General features: G+C 36.3%; 1 protein-coding gene across 2 annotated transcripts in view; it reads left to right on the top strand.

The window, feature by feature from the left end:
• TBC1D12 (TBC1 domain family member 12) overlaps window positions 1-20,768 on the top strand; it is a 41,688-nt gene extending 20,920 nt beyond the window's left edge. The window contains exons 3-14 of one of the 2 annotated variants that reach the window (XM_035543220.2): window positions 1,086-1,142; window positions 6,493-6,608; window positions 8,757-8,839; window positions 10,349-10,466; window positions 10,786-10,892; window positions 11,458-11,538; window positions 12,952-13,046; window positions 13,785-13,856; window positions 15,636-15,764; window positions 16,081-16,190; window positions 17,936-18,194; window positions 19,083-20,768. In XM_035543220.2, the coding sequence (XP_035399113.1) occupies window positions 1,086-1,142; window positions 6,493-6,608; window positions 8,757-8,839; window positions 10,349-10,466; window positions 10,786-10,892; window positions 11,458-11,538; window positions 12,952-13,046; window positions 13,785-13,856; window positions 15,636-15,764; window positions 16,081-16,190; window positions 17,936-18,194; window positions 19,083-19,151 (1,296 nt within the window). In that variant the 3' untranslated portion in view covers window positions 19,152-20,768. The remainder of the gene's footprint in view (window positions 1-1,085; window positions 1,143-6,492; window positions 6,609-8,756; window positions 8,840-10,348; window positions 10,467-10,785; window positions 10,893-11,457; window positions 11,539-12,951; window positions 13,047-13,784; window positions 13,857-15,635; window positions 15,765-16,080; window positions 16,191-17,935; window positions 18,195-19,082) is intronic. The other variant, XM_035543228.2, reaches the window with a different exon arrangement.
• Window positions 20,769-20,855: the final 87 nt, after the last annotated feature.

Here is a 20,855-nt window from a genome sequence, read left to right as displayed (position 1 = left end):
GGAAATCCTTTGAAATTTGTGGGGGTTCTGTGTGTTTTCTTTTTGTCTGGGGTATGTAGGGTATAAGAACAGGACAGATATTTCAGAAATAACACTGAAATCATAATAAACATTTCTTTCTGGTACTGTAATATAATGCTTACAAGGAACAGCTGTCTGTTTTTAGGCACTCTTTTTAAGCTTGGATTTTTCTATTAGAAAATTGAGTTTAGCCTAGAATGAATACCTGTAGCTGGGCATGCTTTTGCCAGATCACCTGAATCAAATATGCTGTGGTTTCAAAGTTGTTATTTAGAGTTTTACATCTGTCCTGTGTAATTCAAGTGACTGTTTTACAGCCTTGTCCCTGTATTCTGGTTCTCATCAGCTCATCTGTGAGGCTGTAGCTCACTTCTGAGCTTTCAGTTTAGAAATACTGGCCACGATATGGCAGGGGGAAGGTGGGGATGTAAAGGCCCAATGTATGCTGTGGTGCAGTTTAATGAAGTCTGCTCTCTCATGCTAAATAGAAAAACCCAAATGATTGATGTAGAAATCCTATAAAGCTAACGAGTTTATAGGTGAGGATCCAGTTGGGTATGAAATGCAGTCTAAGAAGCTGAAGGAAAGCAAAGTCTTCGTGATTCATTTTTTGGAGTGTCAGCCTAGATGGTGTTTTGTGCTTTTCTTTCTCACAATGCCCCTGCCAAGGGTAGCATTTAAACAACTGTAATGTTTATGGGTGGTGTGGTCTAGGGAGGAACGGTATATCAAAGAATATATTCTGTCATTCACTTGAGAAAAGTACTATGGAAAAAGATCTCCCATTGGGAAAAGGTGCTGATTGTAGAAAGTAAAGAACTTCACTTAAAATAGAAAAATACTCTAGTGGGAGTCTATACACATCTTGGTCAAGTGTAAAGTCTTTGTATGCATTTTTGTGAACTTTGAGCCCTGTGGAAAGAGGAGGAACAGCTGCATCTGATTCTTCACATATAGATGTTTATACTCAGTTTGAATTTAAACTTTGGCTTGCATGTTGCTATTTTATAATGGTCTTTTCCTTCATTTATTCACTAAGGCTTTGCTTCTGTTTTTCTCATTAGGATGACAGTTCTGGCAGTCTTGCGTCAATATCTGCTCTCAGTCTATTAAACACAGGGGTATGGAATTTAATGTTTTTTTCTAGTCGTATTCAATGCCATGCATGGGACAATGTAGTACTCATTAAAAATAGAACAAACATCACATTTTCACAGTAGCATGAATATTTTATGGCACTAACCATCAACTCATTAGATACCATTAGTAAAAAAAAGTTTCACACGTGAATCTCACTAACAACTTAAAGTGATAGAGTATTGTTTATTAACATAGTGCATGTTCTTGAATAGCAGGAGGTAAAGTAAATTACTGTCAACTTCTAGCATTACCTATGTTTGCTGTGCCTGCTTGCTTAATGGTAAAAGTTGTTAAAATGGCTTAATTTGTAATATTTTTATAACACCTTATGTTAGCTTGGAAAATTGATATCCTAGAATCATATTTTTCCTATCTAAGTCACACAAGCTATTAACAGTGGCAGTTCAGAATCCCAGATGCTTTTAATCATTCTTTCCAATATAAAACTGGAAATGTAGAAAAGCTGCACTGGAAGTGCAGCTATTGAAACTCCTGTGTTATATGCTGTTATGTCTTCCTTTTGCTGTGACTGGCATGCTTCTGAAATTGGTCCAGTGCATATGTCTGTTACATCGAAAACTTTTAAGTAATCCTATACCCTATGTTAACTGGAATAGTACAAGTTCACTCTTTTTATTCTGTGGATTTGTTACTCTGGCTTCACGAAACAGAGCAGTAATGTGACTGCTAGTGGATATGTGATGCCTGTGGTTCACGTTACATGGTCCAGGCACTTTCATCACTTCTTCACTGGGCCCAGAAGCCTGTGGTTTCATCTTTTTTTTTGTAAGCAATGAGATGAAACTTGATGCAAACTGTGAAAAATTCAATTGAGGGAAAAACAGTAAGTTAAAGATTGGAGACGGATGACATTACTTTGGAAGGCTGACCTAGAAATGCATTTGTATATATCTGGTTGTTTTCTCCGACTGCGTGAAGATTAGCATTTTTCCCTGTTTCAATATAGGTTCTTCCTATATAACCTGCAAGTTAGGAACGAATGCACTATCTGTCCTGATGGCATTTGGCTTTCTAAGGTCTATAAAAAAGTCTAGTTTATGATTCTCAGAATCTTTCAGTGATGACTGTAAGCACCATTTTGGTTTTAAGCACCTTGTAGTCAGTTCTAGTGCACCAATTTTAACACTTAACTTGGGGGGGGGGGGCTGGGGTGTAGGAGGGAGTCCTTATTCATTAAGCGGAAGTTCTCCTTACCTAAATTCAGTATCAGTTTTACTAGGATGATGCAGCGTACCCTCCTAAGAGACTACTTAAAAAAAAAAAAAATTTGAGATCTTTATCTTAAGCACAAAGGCAGTTTCGTAAGCAAAAGTCTTGTCCTGACCCATTTACCTGTTACCTGTCTGTAGGTTAATAGGCTTATCTGTATTTCTGTGGGAATAAATACTGGAAATACCAGTCTGTTCATATATCAAAGTGGTCTTATGTTGTCATGGCTTTTTTTTTCCTCAGGAAAAAATACTTTCAGCCTGTTTGCAGGTTTATGATTCTTAGTAGATAAGAGGATGCAGTTCCAGCATTAATAAGGAGATAAGTTCTTACTTTCTATTAAAGCAGAGATTTGTTTCATCTATTTTGAGATTGTGAAATGTTCAGTAACTTTTAATAAATGCCAGATATGCTGCAATAAAGAATTTTTAGGAACAAAACTTCCTAAAACATTATTATACTTCCAAACTGACACTTCCAAAGTTATTTTTATTATGTAAAAAGGTCTTTCAATTCTTGAATATTAGCTGTCAACAGTTCTGCCCTCTGGTATGTGTCCTGCACCTTAAGCCCCTGTCTTGTCAAATGCTTTAAATTGAATTTTTACCTTTTTATGGAAGAGTACTTGCTCACATGTTATGAGGTGAAAATCTGCATCAGCTCAAGCTGACAGTGCCAATTTCAGATCCTGCATCAAGTGGCTATTGGAATCTTTAAGTCTAGTAACACAAAATGTGAGAGGCATATTCCAGGAAAAAAATGGATATATTAGTTGCACAAATTAACGAGTTCTATGCATGTCTGATGGTTCTTGGATCTAATCCTCAAGTAAGTTTCATAGAGCATAGGTTTCTTGAGCAAGAAATGTCTTCTCTGATACTTTTGGAGTATATTTCTTCTTGGGGAATGTGCAGCCATGACAGTTTGAGCTTGAAGCTATTTCATTACTAGAAAGAGTCCAAGCCAGCAATGCTTATAGTTTTCACAGTCTGCAAAAAAAAATACTCTTTTTAAAGTGAAGTGTCCTTACTTCCAGAAGCACAGTCTGATAATGAGTTCTGCCTTTTGTGGAAATCCCTATGAAGATTTTTCTTTTTTTACCTGTCTCTGCTTTGGGAACAGCTTATCAGTTCTTAGTATGTATGACAGCCAAAGGCATTGGCACCATTCAAATGTGTTGTCTGTAATAAAGGTGAGAGTGGCTTCATTTCTAGTATCTGTCTTCCTGGTGCTTTTTATTTAACTTGCATACAAATTGGGTGTGTAGGAATTAAAATGCCCAAAACGTTGGTATCATCTGAGTTTCCTCATCTCTGACTGCTAAATTAACTTGATTTTGTTGCTCTTTTTACAAAGTACTGGAAAGTGTAACTCAGAAATTCAACCAAGAGTTTGATAGACTTCCCTGCTACTGTCCTCCAGCAGTTTGGGCCTGGTTCTTCAGTATGCAGCCTGGGTGCTGACCAGGGGTCTTGTCATTCCTAATCAAGAATATGTAAGGGTAGCCTGAGGTGTAAATCATGCCAAGAGTACACACAGTGTCTTATGGTTTTAGGTGGGACGAAAACATTTTAGGCTCTTAAATATGTATATTCATTCATACAATATATTTTGGGTTTACTATTTTTTCTTGTGCTTCTGTACATTACAGTAGAGCTCTAACACTTCTGCATGTCCAGTTCAAGATGCCTGTTTGAATGTGCCTAATGATATTGGTTGCATATTGTTTTCAATTGAAAGTTGTCTTAGGAATTGCTCTTCAGGACAGGAATAGATATGTCTTAGGAAATTTATATATCCTATTCTTGGCCAGACACCTAGAAATATTTAGAACAAAATTGTATTAAAGAAGAGCTGTCTAATAACTTTAAAATAATCATTTACAAATAATTCATGTTTTAGTGTGAATGTATGTATAAATGATAGCACAGCTATCAAGGTATGCACTGGGGCTCTTCTTCGAAAAGTGACAGAACTTCTCTAGTTGAAATAGATAGGCTTGCGCCTCTCTTCTCAGGGCACTAAAAAGAAGTTATTTGACGCACTGCTGTGGGGTGGGGTATGAGACAGAGGTTAATAGCTGTGTAGATAGCTGGAAAGCTAGCTAAAGACTTGAAGGGGGGGGGAATTGAGAATGTTTCCAACTATTCTTTAGCTTTTGTTTTGTGGAGGTGTAATTGCCTTTTCTTATCCATTAAGCTATTGTTCTTCTGACTCCCACAGACTAGAAACTGAAAGGTGTCAGAAGCCCGGATAACTCCTGAGATCTGAATAGTATAGTGGCATATAATACACTGTGAACGTGCTAATGGAGTGGGCCTGGCTAGCCCTTGGATGGGAAACCACTTGGGAATACTGGGTGCTGTATCCTCTGCCTAGCAAGAGCAGAGTCTTCAGACTCAGAAATAGAGGTTGGACACTTAGTACCTGGCTGGACAAGACCCCACACAACCTTGCTTTGGGCAGGGAGGCTGGACTAGGCAATACCCAGAGGTATCCAGCCTCACTGATTCATTGGTATGGTAACTTCCTCTTGAGGTGAGATTAACGTGACTTTGAGATTTTTGGACCACTTCATGGATTGTGCCCAATGTGGAAGAGCAGAAGTCCTGTCAGAGATCATTAAAATGGGTAGGATAAAGGAGGCTGAGCAGAAAACTTAGTGACCTTAGTACTGGGCAAACAGTGTCTTGTCTAGAAATCTGAGGCTGTGTTGTCACTTTTGTAAGAAGTATTTTCTCATTTAAATTCATGGACTCCAACTGTGCACTGAATATTTAAGCTAAATAATAGCTTTAAAATTGTCAGCTATGTTTCTATAATGCTGCAATGAACACTGAATGTGCAAAGTCCTCTGTCTGACCCTGGGAGAACTAATGCATATGAGAAGCTCTGTTAGGTGTAAGGTTCATTTGTGAGCAGGTTTTAGAGAAGATTGTTTGATTGAGAAGATATGACCTAACTAGTAACTGATCGATTTTTATTCTTGGTAACTTAACCAACCTAAGATATTTTGGTTAATCTGAGACTGAATTTACTTACACAGTTCCTAAAGCAACAGATGTACAAGAACGAACTGTGTTGAGGGGAAGGAGGAAAAAAAAGCTTCTGCAAGCTCATTTGGCTGTGTTTAATCTTTGAAAATTGTGTGACTTTGAAAATACATTACTAAAGTATCTTGAATTTGTTCTCTTGAAGGCGATTTTTCAGCTCTTAATATTCTGATTGAATTCTAGCATGTGTAAGAATTGCAGAGAAACCAGTATCTAGCATCCATGCCTACCCTTTGATTGGGAACAAGTTGAAAGTCCTCTCACAGATAACTTTATATTTGCTGAACTTTAAGAATGTGTTCCTCAGTAACTTGGCAGTAAACTTTCATTTACAGAGCCTATAAAAGAGGCAATATGTAAGATTTAAGGCTTTCATCTGCCTCTGACAAGCCTTTTTCCTAAAGAGTGCATCATATTTCTGTTTTGATGCGGAAAATAGAATGGTATTCTTTCTTTTTCAGAATCATCTGTGTATTAAAGGCTCTTAACTATTTCTAAGATTGTATGTTTTAACTTCTGAGAGTGAAATTATGTGAAACAGACTAATGATAAATATTGTTGTATTGCCATTGAGTACCTAGTACTGGATAACAAAGATTCAATGGTCTTGCTAAAGGCTGCAAAAATTCGAGGGGATACCACATCCCAAGAGGGGCTAGAATTGAAAGAAATGGGAACACACACTTTCTTGGTTAGTGTTTTTTTTCTCAACTTCACAGATTACTTAAATGTTTTTGCTTGGTAATTTGTATGGGAAGATTATGCAGATTTCCTAACTATAACTGATCCTTGGATGCTCTGTAGTAATATTGAACAAGAATAGATCAAATGTTAAATTGATACAAGAAACTGTTTTCTCATTCATTTTTGTTTGGCAGTTCTGGAAAACTGCATTGTCTTGCTATAAATAAATTCAACCTTGTAATGTTAGCTCCTTGTGTTATTAAATAATATTTACATATAACATTAAGTGCTATACAGGTAATATGCTTACAGATTAGAAGGGAGTCTGAAAGTCAATTTAATTTTTATCAATAATGTTGTTTAGGAATATGAAGCACGGACAGGAAGAATGTGTAAGCCTCCACCCCCATCAGCAAGACGTAAAAACATTGAATTTGAACCACTTTCAACTACTGCATTGATTCTGGAGGATCGACCAGCGTAAGTATGATTCTTCTGTGGAAGTGATGATGACTGAATTTGTTAGATATGTTTCCGATAAGCTAACTCTTATAATTCTTATACAAAAGTATCTGTATTTTTCCATGCCAGATAATAAACTAACAAGTACCTCCAGAAGAACCTGCAAATATACAACAGTCTATATGAGAAATTCTTTCTTACCATAATGGGACCACTGGTCAGTTATATGCTGCGTATCACAGCTGATTTTGACAGTGTTGTATGCACCCTTAATCAGGAAAACTACTGAATACTTGTAGGGATTTCTTCCCTGTGTCAACTCCCCCATTCTGGAAACTTATTTCCTAGACCAGTAGGAAAGACTTCACAATTGCAGCTGTCACTTTTGTGAATTTGGAGATAGCTTACCAGAGAAGTGTATTAACAAAACAAAGAAAAAGTATTAGGTAAGTAACTGCAGAAGTGGAAAGAATTGCCTTTGAAACTCAAGAAATAAAAAATGAGCTTTCAGCATTTATGACAGGAAGGTACTATGCCAGCATAGTTAACTGATTTGTTGCTACCAAGACAGAGTTCACTGAAACAGTTCTTTGCCCATGTTCCTGTTATTTTTCCTTGGCTTCTTAAATCTACAGCTGAAGGCAACAAAACAGCACCTGTAGATGCAACAAAAACTTCATTAAGTACAAATAAGAATAATAATGAAAAATTAGTAATAAAATGGGCAGTACGTTCAGCTACTATGCTGTCTTTAGCAATTTGAAGGAAAGAGGAGGACCTGCTGACTAGGAACAGAAGCTGTGAAGAAAGCAAATAGATCAAAGCTTTCAAATGGCACCCTGAGAAAACTTGTGGTGGCACTGTTAAGTGTTTGTTTTAACCAATTTCAATTAGGAAATGGAAAGTAGAGTGTATAGCACTGAAGTGTTTCCGTGGAGATTCTCTCAAGTGGTGTATAACCACACTCAGTGCTAAGACAGAAATATCTTGAACAAAGGTACAGATTACTGTAAGATTTTGTAAATGTTATTTACTTTAATGTTTGGGTAGAATAAGGCATACAGTAACTGGCTTTCTGATATGTTTCGATACTTTCAAAATTTTACAGTTTTACAAACTTACGGATATTTTTAAGAATGACACTTCTACTTGTTTCAAATTTGACTGCTGTCCCAAGAATATAGCACATTGCCAGAAGTGTCATTCTTGAAAATAAATTCTACTCTCAGTTCCATTGGAAGTTCTAAGAAAACAATCTGTTCTGCTTGTTTAAAAGTAGGGAAACTTTTTTTGCATGTTAAAATAACAGAACTGTCTCCTGCTTATTTTGAACCAAAGTAGAACAGAGATTGGGTAAGAGATTGGGACCAAACAATGGGTTCTGTTTTGTTTTGGAATGATCCTGCATGGTCAGTAGGAAGTGTGTATTTGCAAATTCGGGGGATCACTGCAGCCAAAAAAAAAAAGGAAAAACAAATTTGAAGCTGGCTAACAGCCAGTTCTGTAGCAAGCATCCTTAATTTTAGGTCTGACATGAATGGGATCTATCTTTTCTTCCTTTGGTAAACCTGTCTTCTATTGTGAATTTTATGGGCCTAACTGTAATTAATAAAAAGCTGTACATATCACTGAAAATACGTAATCACAGTTCTTGTGTGAATAAATGCAGAATTGACATGTAGGTATATTTAATGACTAAAATATTCATGTACAAAAATGTATCAGAATAATTTCATAAGGAATATCAGTATTTCCCTTTTATCACTTCAAGCAAATTTCATTTGGACTTCATTTCAGATGTTCAACAAATAAAAACTTCAGAGACTGGTGACAGATGAGTAAGAAAAACTTTTCTGGCAGTGGTTTAATGTAAGTTGAAAGGAAAAAGATGGAAAATTGGAGATCTTGGCTATGTCACAGTGACTTAAGATAGCGTGCTAGTTTCTTGTCTTCTGGTCATGCCCTGGGGTACACTACAGGAAATGAACAGAAGCAGTAAACATCTGGTAGTTGTGCATAAATAGCAGTCTTCCACTGCAGTTACTGAAACACTGATAGTGTGACAACCCCAGAGCTCACCTTACAGAGAAGCCAAACTAAAACTTGTTTTGAAATGGTTCAGAATGTCACTTGTGTGTATTGAATTCAGGAACAACTTGTTTTCAGAAATCTTCCTGCCAAATCAGTGGAGGAGGCTTTACGTCACCGACAAGAATATGATGAAATGGTGGCAGAGGCAAAGAAACGAGGTATGTTAACTGCAAGTAACTGCTATAACTGTATTTAACTGTACAGCAAAAATAAGTTCTGGCTTGCATGCTAGTAGGTAGAGAACAACCTAATTTAATATTCAGGGTATTTTCTGGTACCCACGTACACACAACTTAAAATCAAACTCAATTCTCAATTTGTTTCCTGTTCTAGCACAGTGAATGTAACTGGGTTCAGAACACAATTTAACTTTCCTTAATTTTTAAGTAGAAACTTGATTTTTTTTTAAACTACTTGTGTAATGTGATCAGCTAGAAACTTTCTCTATGCTCATTATACTCAGGCTCCTTTTTCAAGCAATGTTGCTACAGTTTTCACTGAGAACCAAAATATACTAAAGCTGACTGCTTAAAGATTATTTTTTTTCCAGGAATTTGATATCAATTACAGTGTGAATACAGATGAAAACCTTGTTTTACCAATCAGCTGTACTTATGTGAACCTTTCTGCTCCTCCTAGATCTACTTTTTAAATTAAATGTATCTGTAGCATTTGGTGCTATGTCAATCAATGAGTAGTTTGTTGAAAGGACTTCTGTGTTCTCATGACTAGTATTCAGGCAATAAGCTATTTTAAGAGTTCATGCTGCGTGTTTTACTTGGTCTGTTGTTAGTAGGATATAAGCTTCTGAACTCATTGAGCTGCTATATAGATCTGTAGCAGCTTACTCTGAAAGATGTAATGAGAAATCCAAGGCATATGACAACATATGCACGCTACAAGAGAAGAGTGAAGTCTTGTAAGGTGTCATCTGTTGGCTATACACTCCAACTGCACTTTTGAAAGGCCAACCATGTGTAATGGTGTATGTATGTGTGCCCTAGTATTCATTAAATTAACTATTGCTACACACAAAGCTTAAAAAAAACCATACACCTTAAAGAAGCTGTTCGGCCCTATAAGTTTATTAGGGATGACAAGTTTACTTTTTTGATCTATCTAATGCATGCAGAAATAGAAAACGTCTTGCAACTTCAGAATGATTTTTCAGTGATGGCAAAGCTCTGTCCTTTTTAGCTATTTTAATAAAGAGGCACCTACAGACAATCTATTTCTAACAAAATACTCTTGCCTTACTCCTGTTTAATTGTTCTGAAGAGTGGTGTAAGTCTGCTCATCCTTACTGAATAGGTCTACCCATTGGACATTACCTTCATATTTGGTAGGTGAAGCAAAACGCAAACTGGGCATATCTGATATAGAAATGTTAGTTCCACGTTTGTTGTAGCTGTATTGCTTTTTGTAATTGTAACTTTTCAGAGTGGAACGTGGTAACCGTTACGTTTTTATCTCACTTGTTTTTATAATGCCTAGCTTTTCTATAGAATTACTTTTGTTTACCTACAGTTATCAGAAACAGTACTGGATAGTTCATGTGCAACTGTAGTTTACCCTTGATCTTTCAGACACAAAATAATTGGATAATTTGAATGATTTATCTAACAATTTATGTATACTAACAATTTTTGATGTGTTTTGCTTAACAGAAATTAAAGAAGCACATAAAAGGAAAAAAATAATGAGAGAGCGTTTTAAGCAAGAAGAGAATATTGCTAGTGCTATGGTGATTTGGGTCAATGAAATACTACCTAACTGGGAAGGCATGTAAGTGAAGTTTTGTTGTGTAAATGAGGCAAGTGTAGCTTGTTTCTCCTCTGGAACCTGAGGAACTGTACTTTCCTTTTCGTTTCTGTTTTGTCAAGAAGTTCTTTTTAGTAAGAGGTCATTACAGAGCAACATGAAATGTGCTTTTTGGGAGCTTAAAGTTTTGTTTTTCTAATGGGGATTTAACATAAGCAGAGATCCCTGAATTTTAATTTGGGAAATAGTATGTTATTTTGCTTGTAAGTTGCCCAGTAATTTCATAAAACAAGATGTGTAATATATGCTTGCTTTTCCCTCCCCTCCTGCATCCCTATTCTAGGCGTGCTACTCGAAGAGTTCGAGAGCTGTGGTGGCAGGGATTACCACCAAGTGTACGTGGGAAGGTTTGGAGTCTAGCTGTGGGAAACGAGTTAAATATCACTCCTGGTATGCCTTAACAGATTATACGTATTAGTTGGTTGAAACTTGGGATGTATTTGCTTAGAAGCACGTGTTTCGGTATATTTATAATTGGACAGTCATAGCCTGGTAACTTATAAAAGTAAGGTTTAAAATCTGCTTATAAAAACATTTAAGTCTTGTTAGGGTTAAGGTGCAGATCCCCCACCCCAATTTAACGTTGATGTTTAAAATTGAGACTTCGTAGTTGTACTTTCTTGGGGGTGTGGAAAGGGAAATTGTTTTATTCCATAACCAATGAAATCCCAGTTTGAACCGGAATTGTACTAACACATACATGAGGTAAAAATCTGGATGATTTTAAGACATGACTTTCTTCCTGTAATTGGAATGTTCACCACAGAAGGTATAATACAGTGCATACTATAAAACTGTATTCCAGTAGTTACTACTAACCAAGTAAAAGCAAAAACCCTCCCCACCTTCATGGTAAGATGAAACAAAGCAAGAAAAACAAAGCCAAAAATACCTAGCATGCTTTTGTCTTTCAGGGGTGCCTTTCTTCTCTTATTTCTGTTTTCTTTTCTTGCAGAACTCTATGAAATTTTCTTATCTAGAGCTAAGGAACGATGGAAAAGCTTCAGTGAGACAAGTTCTGAGAATGACGTAGAAGGTGAGATCTCCTGAATGCTAGACAGCTCCCTATTTATTTTTACGAACACGTTAAATCTCATGAGTTTAGCTACAATTGCAGCACTAGGAATACCTGTTAAAAATCCTCTGGGTTACTCATTACTTAAATGTTAGTTGTTTTATAACAAGTCAGTGAGGACCTTAACAGTATTTTCTGCATCAATAAAGGTGCATTAAAGTATTGCACATGCTAGTTCACTTTCAAATGAATGTTTCTCTGGAGTCCTGAAGTTCTAAGGCTATACCTATGAAAACTTTAGATGAAACACAAAAGGAATAAATACAAAACTAAACTACAGCATGTGCTGTTGCTTACCTCTGCTTAGATTATTAATGTTGGTTTCCCTTCCACAATTTTGGGAGAGAAAAAAAATTCTCCATTTTCACTGTGGAACTGGAAAGTGATGAATGTATAATTTATTATACTTTTTGGGTCCCACATAGGCTGCCCAGATGGCCTTTCCTCCCAAACCTATTAAATGAGCCTTTTAGCACACTTTTATATACAATGGAGTTTTATAAGTGGAGTATTACTATCTCCTGTAGGTTTTTTTCTGTTTAAAAATAGCATCGCCAATGGATTTTTAATGATGGATAGATCCTTGTCACATGTAGTAACTTCTCGTGCAGTTAACAGCTTTTTTTAATGCTGTCTTATGCAATACTGTTAGTGCTACCTCCTATGAAATATATATTTTTTGAGATGGTCTTTCTTTTGGGGGAGAAAATACCATTGTTTTGCAACAAGTACATTTTTTAAAAAATGCTTGACTTTGTAGGTGACGTAGTTCTGGCTTCTTGATATAATGATGCAATTAGTCTTTTTTATTACTAGTGTACAGAGTATATTTCAATGCTGTTGGTTGAAATGAGCCAGTTAGGAATGAAAAAACTGAGAACTGAGGTCTCGCTGCATCATGTTTCGATCAACAACAGTGTTCTCACTCCACGTTCTTGCCGAGACTCGGGAACTGAGGCCATGGTAGAAGATAGAGGAGAAAACGTTTTGAGGAATGGGCTGGGCAGAGTCAAATTCTAGTGAAATATAGTGGTGGTCTGGGCTGGTGTAGTGTTTTAGGAGTAGAAGAGAACCTGTTGGTTTTAAGTCTGAATGGTTTCAAGCTGTATGACTTGAAAAAGAATGAGCAGATAGAGATAAGAATTGCTGATTGTTTCCCTCAATTCTTGGACCTGATGATACCAGGTATCAATGGAGGCTTTTAATGTAGCTCTTGAGAAGACAGCTAACTTAGCACTGTAGAAGTAGTTCCAAGAACAAAGCTAAGTAACCTTTTTTCCTCAGACTCTGAAAATCTTCATATACTATGGCAGCTTTATTCTGAAGTCTGTAGAATTGCCTGTCAATTTTAATGACTGTTGGTTTTGCTTGCAGATGCAAGTGCATCTGTTGCTGATCGTGAGGCCAGTCTGGAGCTAATTAAGTTGGATATATCACGCACATTTCCATCCCTGTATATTTTCCAGAAGGTGAGAGTTCTGTAACTTTAGTTATAACAACTTTGAACTTCTGCATAGTTAAATTAAAAAGAGTAACCTGGCCACCTAAGTATGGAAAACTTTTCAGAAGCTGTTTGTGTAAAACAACAGTGAAATTACTTGTTTTTTCCCACATACAACAGCAAATGTGATGAGATTAAAGTAGGATGCTTACTACATTCAAGTGGTTTTGTAAATGCTTGTAAATGAAGGATTATAAGGCTTTTCCTCCTGTAAAAATTGCATGCAGTTCCTATTACTGCTTACAAAATTACTTACATGCCAATATGTGAATATTCTCACATCTAAAGAAATCCTGATGCATGCTAGTATACAGTTTCAGGCTTTGATTTTTATACAGATACATACATACACGTGTATATAAAATAACTTGCATTATTGTATTACGGTAACTTGCATTACTAAGAATTAAAACATCCAGTGTCTCAAAAGGAAAAGCCAACTGTATGTGTACCAGGTAACCTCACTTTATGTACTGATTTCCAGTAAATTATTTTATACCGAATTGTTGGTCTGTTGCTTTTCTCTTAACCTCTTGAAAGCATATAAGGTAATGCTTAGAGTAAAAACTGGTGGTGTTCTACGTGTGAACAAAGCAATAATTCCATGGCTCACTTTTATCCTAATATACTGGCTCATTACCTACCTATTTGTTTATAAGGTGTTTTTTGAAAAGTTTTTTCCCCCTCTTCCTTCACCTTGTATTAGGGTGGTCCCTATCATGATCTCCTGCATAGTGTTCTAGGAGCATATACATGTTACAGGCCGGATGTGGGATATGTAAGTATTTATTGTAAAATACTTATAGCATATCACATATGCTTAAAATGTCATATGTTTATATATTAGATAAGTAGATTCTCTAAACTCCATGCTACTAGCTCTTCAAAAAAAATTTAAACCTTGGCACTTATTCATTTCATAGTAGTTATAATGATGATAATTCTTAGAGTTATTTAAACAGCTGAAAATGTATTGGATGTTATGGACAAGTATACTATTTGGCTTGCACAGGAAATTTTTAAAACAGATTTTGTTCGCTAGGCATTCTAGCTCTGACGAACCAAGAGTATCTACAGGAAAAAAAACCTGCCAGCAGGCTTCCAGTAAATGCTCAGCCTGTTCTATCCTAGTGTTATTCCAACTGCTGCCATTTCCATAGTGATGCTCTATGATTCTAAGTCACATCTTAAAATCCAGAAACTCCTTGTTGGCTTTGCTATCAAAAGTAAATTGCTCCATCTGAGTTTACTGAGGATAGGATTCTTTGCAACTAAAACTTACTGTGTGCTTAAAGTGGTGTCGGTTTACAGAAGCAGCTAAAATAACAGATGCTTTTTTTCTTGCTTCAGAGGGTTCCTAGGAATGCTTTTCACAAGTTGTAATTGCTTTTTAGCTGAAGAACTTGAGAGAGTCTGATCCATGCAACAACACATTATTTAGCACAGGGTGTGTTTTCTTCCATGTCAGACATGCATAGGACATCAATATCTATTTGGCTTTTCATGTTTAAATGTTTTTAGCTCTGAGTTTGTCATCTGTGACATCATTTTTGGAGATCATAGTCTTTAAATGAGATTATGAACTCTGCAGATTCTGAGACTGCTTGTTCCCAGGGTGGAGTTTTAAAAGACAATTAAGTAATTTTTCATGGATAGATCTTCTCTTTCTCCTAGGAAAAGATAATACAACAATCACAGCTAGCCTGGATGTTTCTGATCATACCTCTCTTTTTCAATGTTAATATGATAGTAAATTTAATGTAATCTTATTTCTGTACCCGTCCATATCACAAAAAATAGAAAGCTGCTAGCTGTTTTTGATGTACATTAATGCTTTCTTCCCTAGTTGTTTAACATACTAAGTGCCTTTTTCAAAATAAGGAGCAGGCAGCATAAATGCCTAGAAACAGCAGAACGATCATAATTGCAGCTGAAATTCGTAGAATTATTTTTAGTATAATGAATATTCAGATCATCACTTAACAACTACAAGAATAATCTTCACTTACTGCAGACTGAAGTGTTTTTTGAGAGAAAGTAATCAGAAAAAATGTAATAACTTGTAGCTAACCTCTTAAAAGTAGTTTTATGTTTGTTCACAAATACTGTTTGGCCACTGGGAAGATATGTATTGACTGTTCTGGAACAGAATTTTGTCTCAATTCCAACATATCTGCCTGGGTCTAAACTGTCCCGTATGCGAGGTTTTTCCTTGTCTGCTTTTCCCATAGCATAAGAATGAACTTAAAGCCAAGTTGTCTCTGTCCAACCTGTGCGGTTTTAATTTTCTTGCATTCCAAGTCCCTGAGGACTTGTAATCATGAGACCACCCAGAATTTCCATCAAGCACCTGAAGCCTGCATCTGAAGAAACACATTCAATTTTCTTGTTGAAATCTAACTGATTGCATGTATAAAGATTTATCTGTGTTGTTTCTGCTCGTATGGAAGTGTTACGTTATGGTGTTTGATATATTGCAGAATGTAAAATACTTGCACTTCCAAAGATGAACTGAGCTTACTCACTTATATTTGCCTGATGCTTTTCCCACTTGAAGGTACAAGGGATGTCCTTCATTGCTGCTGTGCTCATTCTCAATCTGGAGGAGGCAGATGCTTTCATTGCCTTTGCTAACCTTCTAAACAAGCCATGCCAGCTGGCCTTTTTCCGTGTGGACCACAGCATGGTATGCACATAGTTTTCTGGTTTTGAACCTCAGCATTCTTTTGATTTGAAGCATATTTGAGTTATTGACTTCCTGTTGTCCTATTGAATAACGGAGAACTTTAACCTGCATTACAAAACCGAGAATACCAGATACTAATCTGTAGAGCACATTATCCTATTTTGACTTTTCCTCTAGAACTGCTTAATTGTTGTACTTATCCTAAGTAGTCATGTTGTGCTGTGTTGAGATCCTCAAGTCTTGGTGGGATTTGTGTTATTTTATGACTTGGCTTTCTTGTGATGACTGCTTATGTGGTGCTTTACTATCCCTACAGATGCTGAAATACTTTGCAGCCTTTGAAGTATTCTTTGAAGAAAATCTTCCCAAATTGTTTCTTCATTTCAAATCATACAGTCTTACTCCAGACATATATTTGATAGACTGGTGAGTTCGGAGAACATAGCAAATTGAATCTTACAACTGTTGGAACACTTTCAATTTTGCTATAGCTCTTTTCAGCAATACAGCGTAAGAAAAGCATTTGTTAGATGCTTGTGTACCTCGGCTTTCTAGGTCTCCTGAAATCCAGATGAACTGTTTTGTGCAGCTGCAGTTCTTCTGGCAGGATTCAAACTTTATAGACTCTGGGATTAGGAGGGACATCTGTTTAGACAGAAAATGTGACACAAGAATCTTGTGGGCTTTTATTGTTGCAGGTAAGTCAGCTATGCATAACATAAGTAGAGGAGAGGAGGCTACAACGTCATAGCTGTTTGACTGATTGTAAGTGACTTGATGAAATGAGCATAATCTGCTGAAGAAAGTAAGAGTATAGGAGTATAGACTTCAAAGCAGAGGATGGATGAAATATAGGACCTGGTACAGGAAAGGATAAACTTGGAAATACAGTGAATACTCTTAAGTAATGAATGCCCTAAAGCAGAGAGTACTGAACAATGGTATGTGCCTGTAATGGAAGCCAATAATGCAGGCATTGTACAAGTGTTTGTAGTGCTGCCAGATACTGAGTTTCTCTTCCGAAGTGTGTGTGCATAAGTATCCGGTTCACATAGGATTATTATATGTGTTAGAAATTTCTAATAGTGTTAATTGAATTGGATAGAATTAAATAAAGAAATGGCATGTCATCCAAGTACTTGGGAATGAAGAACTTCTGCTCTAAGATGCAGCTTATCAGTAAGCAGTAAGTCTCAGCAGGAGCAGGTTATACAATAACTGCAGTGAGCCAGGAGTGTGCTGCAGCACAGTTCAGATAGATAAGAGGTGTATATATGGTCTGGAAATAGTGGTGCTCTGCAAAATCCTAGATTACTCTGCCTCTGATTATCTGTGAGAAATAAAGATTCTTATTCCTGCCGATGTTCTGAAAATGGCCTTGAGGCAGTGAGAGCTTCCTCTTAGGAAGGGAGAGTAGAAGAGGTGGTGGTAGCTGGTGGTGGTGTTCTGCAGTTCTTGAACCACTTCCCACTAGAAATAAAGGCAAAACAGAATATGTGCTTTGGATCACAGGAACCACTACAAATTTATAAGTGGGATTTTACAATATGGTGCATACAGCAGACTGGATGCTCTGCCCTAGTATAATGAATGCATTCTTAAAATAAACTTATCGATTCAAAAAAAACACAATTGGACTTTGATACTAAAAAAAAGTGACTGTCTTTACATTTTAGTGAGTTTTAACATGAATATAAATTCAAAATGTATCCCAAATATAGTTGCTGAATTCCTATCAGTGGGATGTGGTCTTCTACTGAGGTGATTTCTAGCTTTAGTTTAAAAAATGATGAACAGAGCTGTTAGTCTGTATGACTTAAATAATGGGAAGGGTCAAGTTCTGCACTTAAAATCTTTGTCTTAAGTATTTATGTGACACCATTTGAATGTAAAGATGTTTGTAACTAGATGTTGTAAGCTAGAGCTTTCTAAAGGATGTGGCTTTGTAATGGAGAATTCCCTGTAGCTTGAGAAGAGGTGGGTTTCAGAATAAGAATTCTGACTTGAAAAACTGGAGACTTTTGTATCTTTGAAATGTGGACAAATAAGAACATGTGAAGTAACTTGTCATGTGGTTGTTCTTCATTAATATAACAGATTTAAAGGAGGATGTATTTTCATGTTTCTGAAACAGGTTAAATTTATAACTGTGCCTTTTTTCTCAATTGTAGGATTTTTACGCTCTACAGCAAGTCATTACCACTTGATCTGGCCTGTCGTGTCTGGGATGTTTTCTGTAGAGATGGGGAAGAATTTTTGTTTAGGACAGGGTTAGGAATCCTTCGGTTATATGAAGATATTCTCCTACAGATGGACTTTATTCATATAGCACAGTTTCTAACGAAACTTCCAGAAGATATTACATCAGAAAAGCTTTTTAGTTGTATTGCAGCTATTCAGATGCAGAATAGTAACAAAAAATGGGCACAGGTGAGTTTCTTGGATATACATATCAAAACTCAGGGGCTCATGTCAGCCCATGAGTACATGGGGCACTTCTGAGTGACTCAGCATGTCTGACTTCAGAGCAGTGGGTAATGCTGTTCATGTGGAACTTAGTTTAAAACTTACCTCAGATGGGAGATGCGTTTTGGTTTGTATTCAAGGAGAATCTCAGATTTTTGTCATTGAGAATTATTTTTTCTTCCCTTCTTGGAAAACAAACTGAGCACTATATGTTTGAGAGCATTAAAATATTTGCTGAAGAATCTCTAGCTTTTAATACAAGACAGTACGCCAGATGAATGTTTAAACCACATTCTATCTGAAACTGACCCAAATGTAGTCTAAAGTGAATTGTAATAAAACCCATTTGAAATAAATAAATCTCTTCCATACAGCTTTGTTAGGACCTTTAAAATAATCTTCCCACTTCCATCCACTGTACTGGAATTCTTCCTAGTTTTGGTGGAAAATACCTGTATTACAAATGACTGGAACTGCTGCTGACAAAACCCACACTAAAGTAGAAGAGCCAAGTAGTCAGGTTTGGCAGAAGAATTGGCTTGTGTTCTTGGCTCAACTCCAGATGCAAACAGAGTTGTGAGGAATAGCTAGGAAGTAAAGGAGGACTTGGGAATGCTGTACCTCACTGTATCTTCCCATATCCATGAGATCAGTTTTTCCTCATCATTTTTATTATGGTCCGTTTCCTAAGACAGAGGAAAAAACTTCTGAATTTGTTAAGGATTAGAGGTAATTCATTTCCTAGTGTCTCATTTTAGAAATGAGTTTCCATGCTAATATTGTGGTGGTTAAAATTAATCTTTTTTTGTAAGACTAGCTTTTTTATATTCATTAAATAACTTGCATTTCCAGGTGTTTGCCTCACTGATGAAGGACAACAAAGAAGGGGACAAGAACCATAGCCCAGCACTGAAAAGCTAATCATTGTAATGTTGAGGTCAACCGAAAATGTGGAAAACCACTTGATGACAGAGGAGTTTTCACATCATTTGTGTGGAAAACCACTGTAGAAAAGTGTGAAAAGTGAGAGGAAAAATGATACAGCTCTCAGTGGAGTAATGAACTGATGAAATCTTGACCCTTTGCCAGTATTAGCTTATTTCATGGGAAGATTTGTTTTCGTGCAGAATACTAAAACACATGAAACTGAGAAGTGGGGGAGTTCATATTTAATACTTTAAAAGAATCAGCTCAATGCAATAAACATTTGTAATAACTTCTGTTGGTACTTAAAACAAAAAATTTTGAGGCATAACTTTTTTTACAAATACCACAAAGGCACTTTGGTCGGGGGGAGATGAGGGAAATGCTAAATCTTAAGGCCCCAAAACTGCTATCCAAACCAAATGCTTTGGTACAAATAATACCTCCAAAATTAACCAGTTAAAAGTATTGAGGACCAAATAAGGTTGTTTGGTATATTTATGTGCAAGATGGTTAAAATTTGAGAAGGGGTATTGTCTTATTTACTTGTTTTTTTGTTTGTTTTTTTTAAGTTGCAGCTTCATTCTTCAGTCTGGGCAAACATTATTAACTCAGGAACTGTGGAAGTATTGTGCCCAAACCTGTTAAAGCAAAAATTGTTAATTTTAAACAGTGGTAAGATCAGGGCTACTATTTTCAGAGTGTACAGCTTTCAAAACGAGTGGTGTTAAGCATTTGTTTTGGTGTATTGGTTGTGCAGCTTCTTAAAAATTGAGTGGGTATTCTGTGAAAGGGTTTTGCCACCAGAAGTTTTTTTTGTTGAGCCATTTCCAACTAAGATATATGTAATAGTAAACACTAGAAACTGACAAAGCTATTTGTGGACTTTGTATTGTCAAAGGAGCATCCACTTTTAACACTTCAGAATAATGCCGACAATAGTTTTTGAAACTCTCTTGTTAGTGTGCAATACTGAAATCCCAAAAGCATATGGTTTAGTGATACTTAGTTCTTTAACATCTTTTTAGCTGTGAAAAATGTCATATTGTATGTGTCACAGCGGCCGTTTTCAACACTTCCTTTTCTCAAGGATACTGTACAACAACTTTTGATTGTAGGGGTTGGAAATCTAAAATGGATAGCACTGCAGGTGAGGAGCACTTGCACTCTTTTGGTCCATTCTTGCTAATATTTAATGTAAATAAATTCCTTACATGTGGATTTTGTAACTGGTCCCTATGTGGAAATCGAGTTGAAATTACCATTATTATGTGTTTTTAAGAGCAGGAGGCTTTTGGTTGTCTGGTGTTCAGAAGCAGAGTCTACATAATTGGGGTAAAGATTTAGTGTGGTGTAACTTACATTGCTATCTGGTTTAAAAACTACATATATACTACTCATAACATTACACTTTGCAATTTAAATGTCAGATTTTTTCTTAACTTATGTATTCACTACTTTAATTGGATCCAATTTGTCTTATATTTTTGTGTTATCTTGTACAGTTTTCTTACTTTTCAAGTATAAATCTGTATATAATTGTAAATAGAAGGATCAAGCCTTCCTTTAAGACCACTAGTAACACTTCCTGTGTAAATAAAACTTACACCAGAACTGCGCCGTGGTTTTTTTGATTAGTACAGGACTCATTGTTATTATTTTATTATTATCTTTGCATAAGTGGAGCCCTCCTGCCCTATT

This window comes from Cygnus atratus, chromosome 7 (assembly GCF_013377495.2).
Source record: "Cygnus atratus isolate AKBS03 ecotype Queensland, Australia chromosome 7, CAtr_DNAZoo_HiC_assembly, whole genome shotgun sequence".
NCBI lineage: Eukaryota > Metazoa > Chordata > Aves > Anseriformes > Anatidae > Cygnus > Cygnus atratus.
This window is presented reverse-complemented; position numbering and strand designations above follow the sequence as displayed.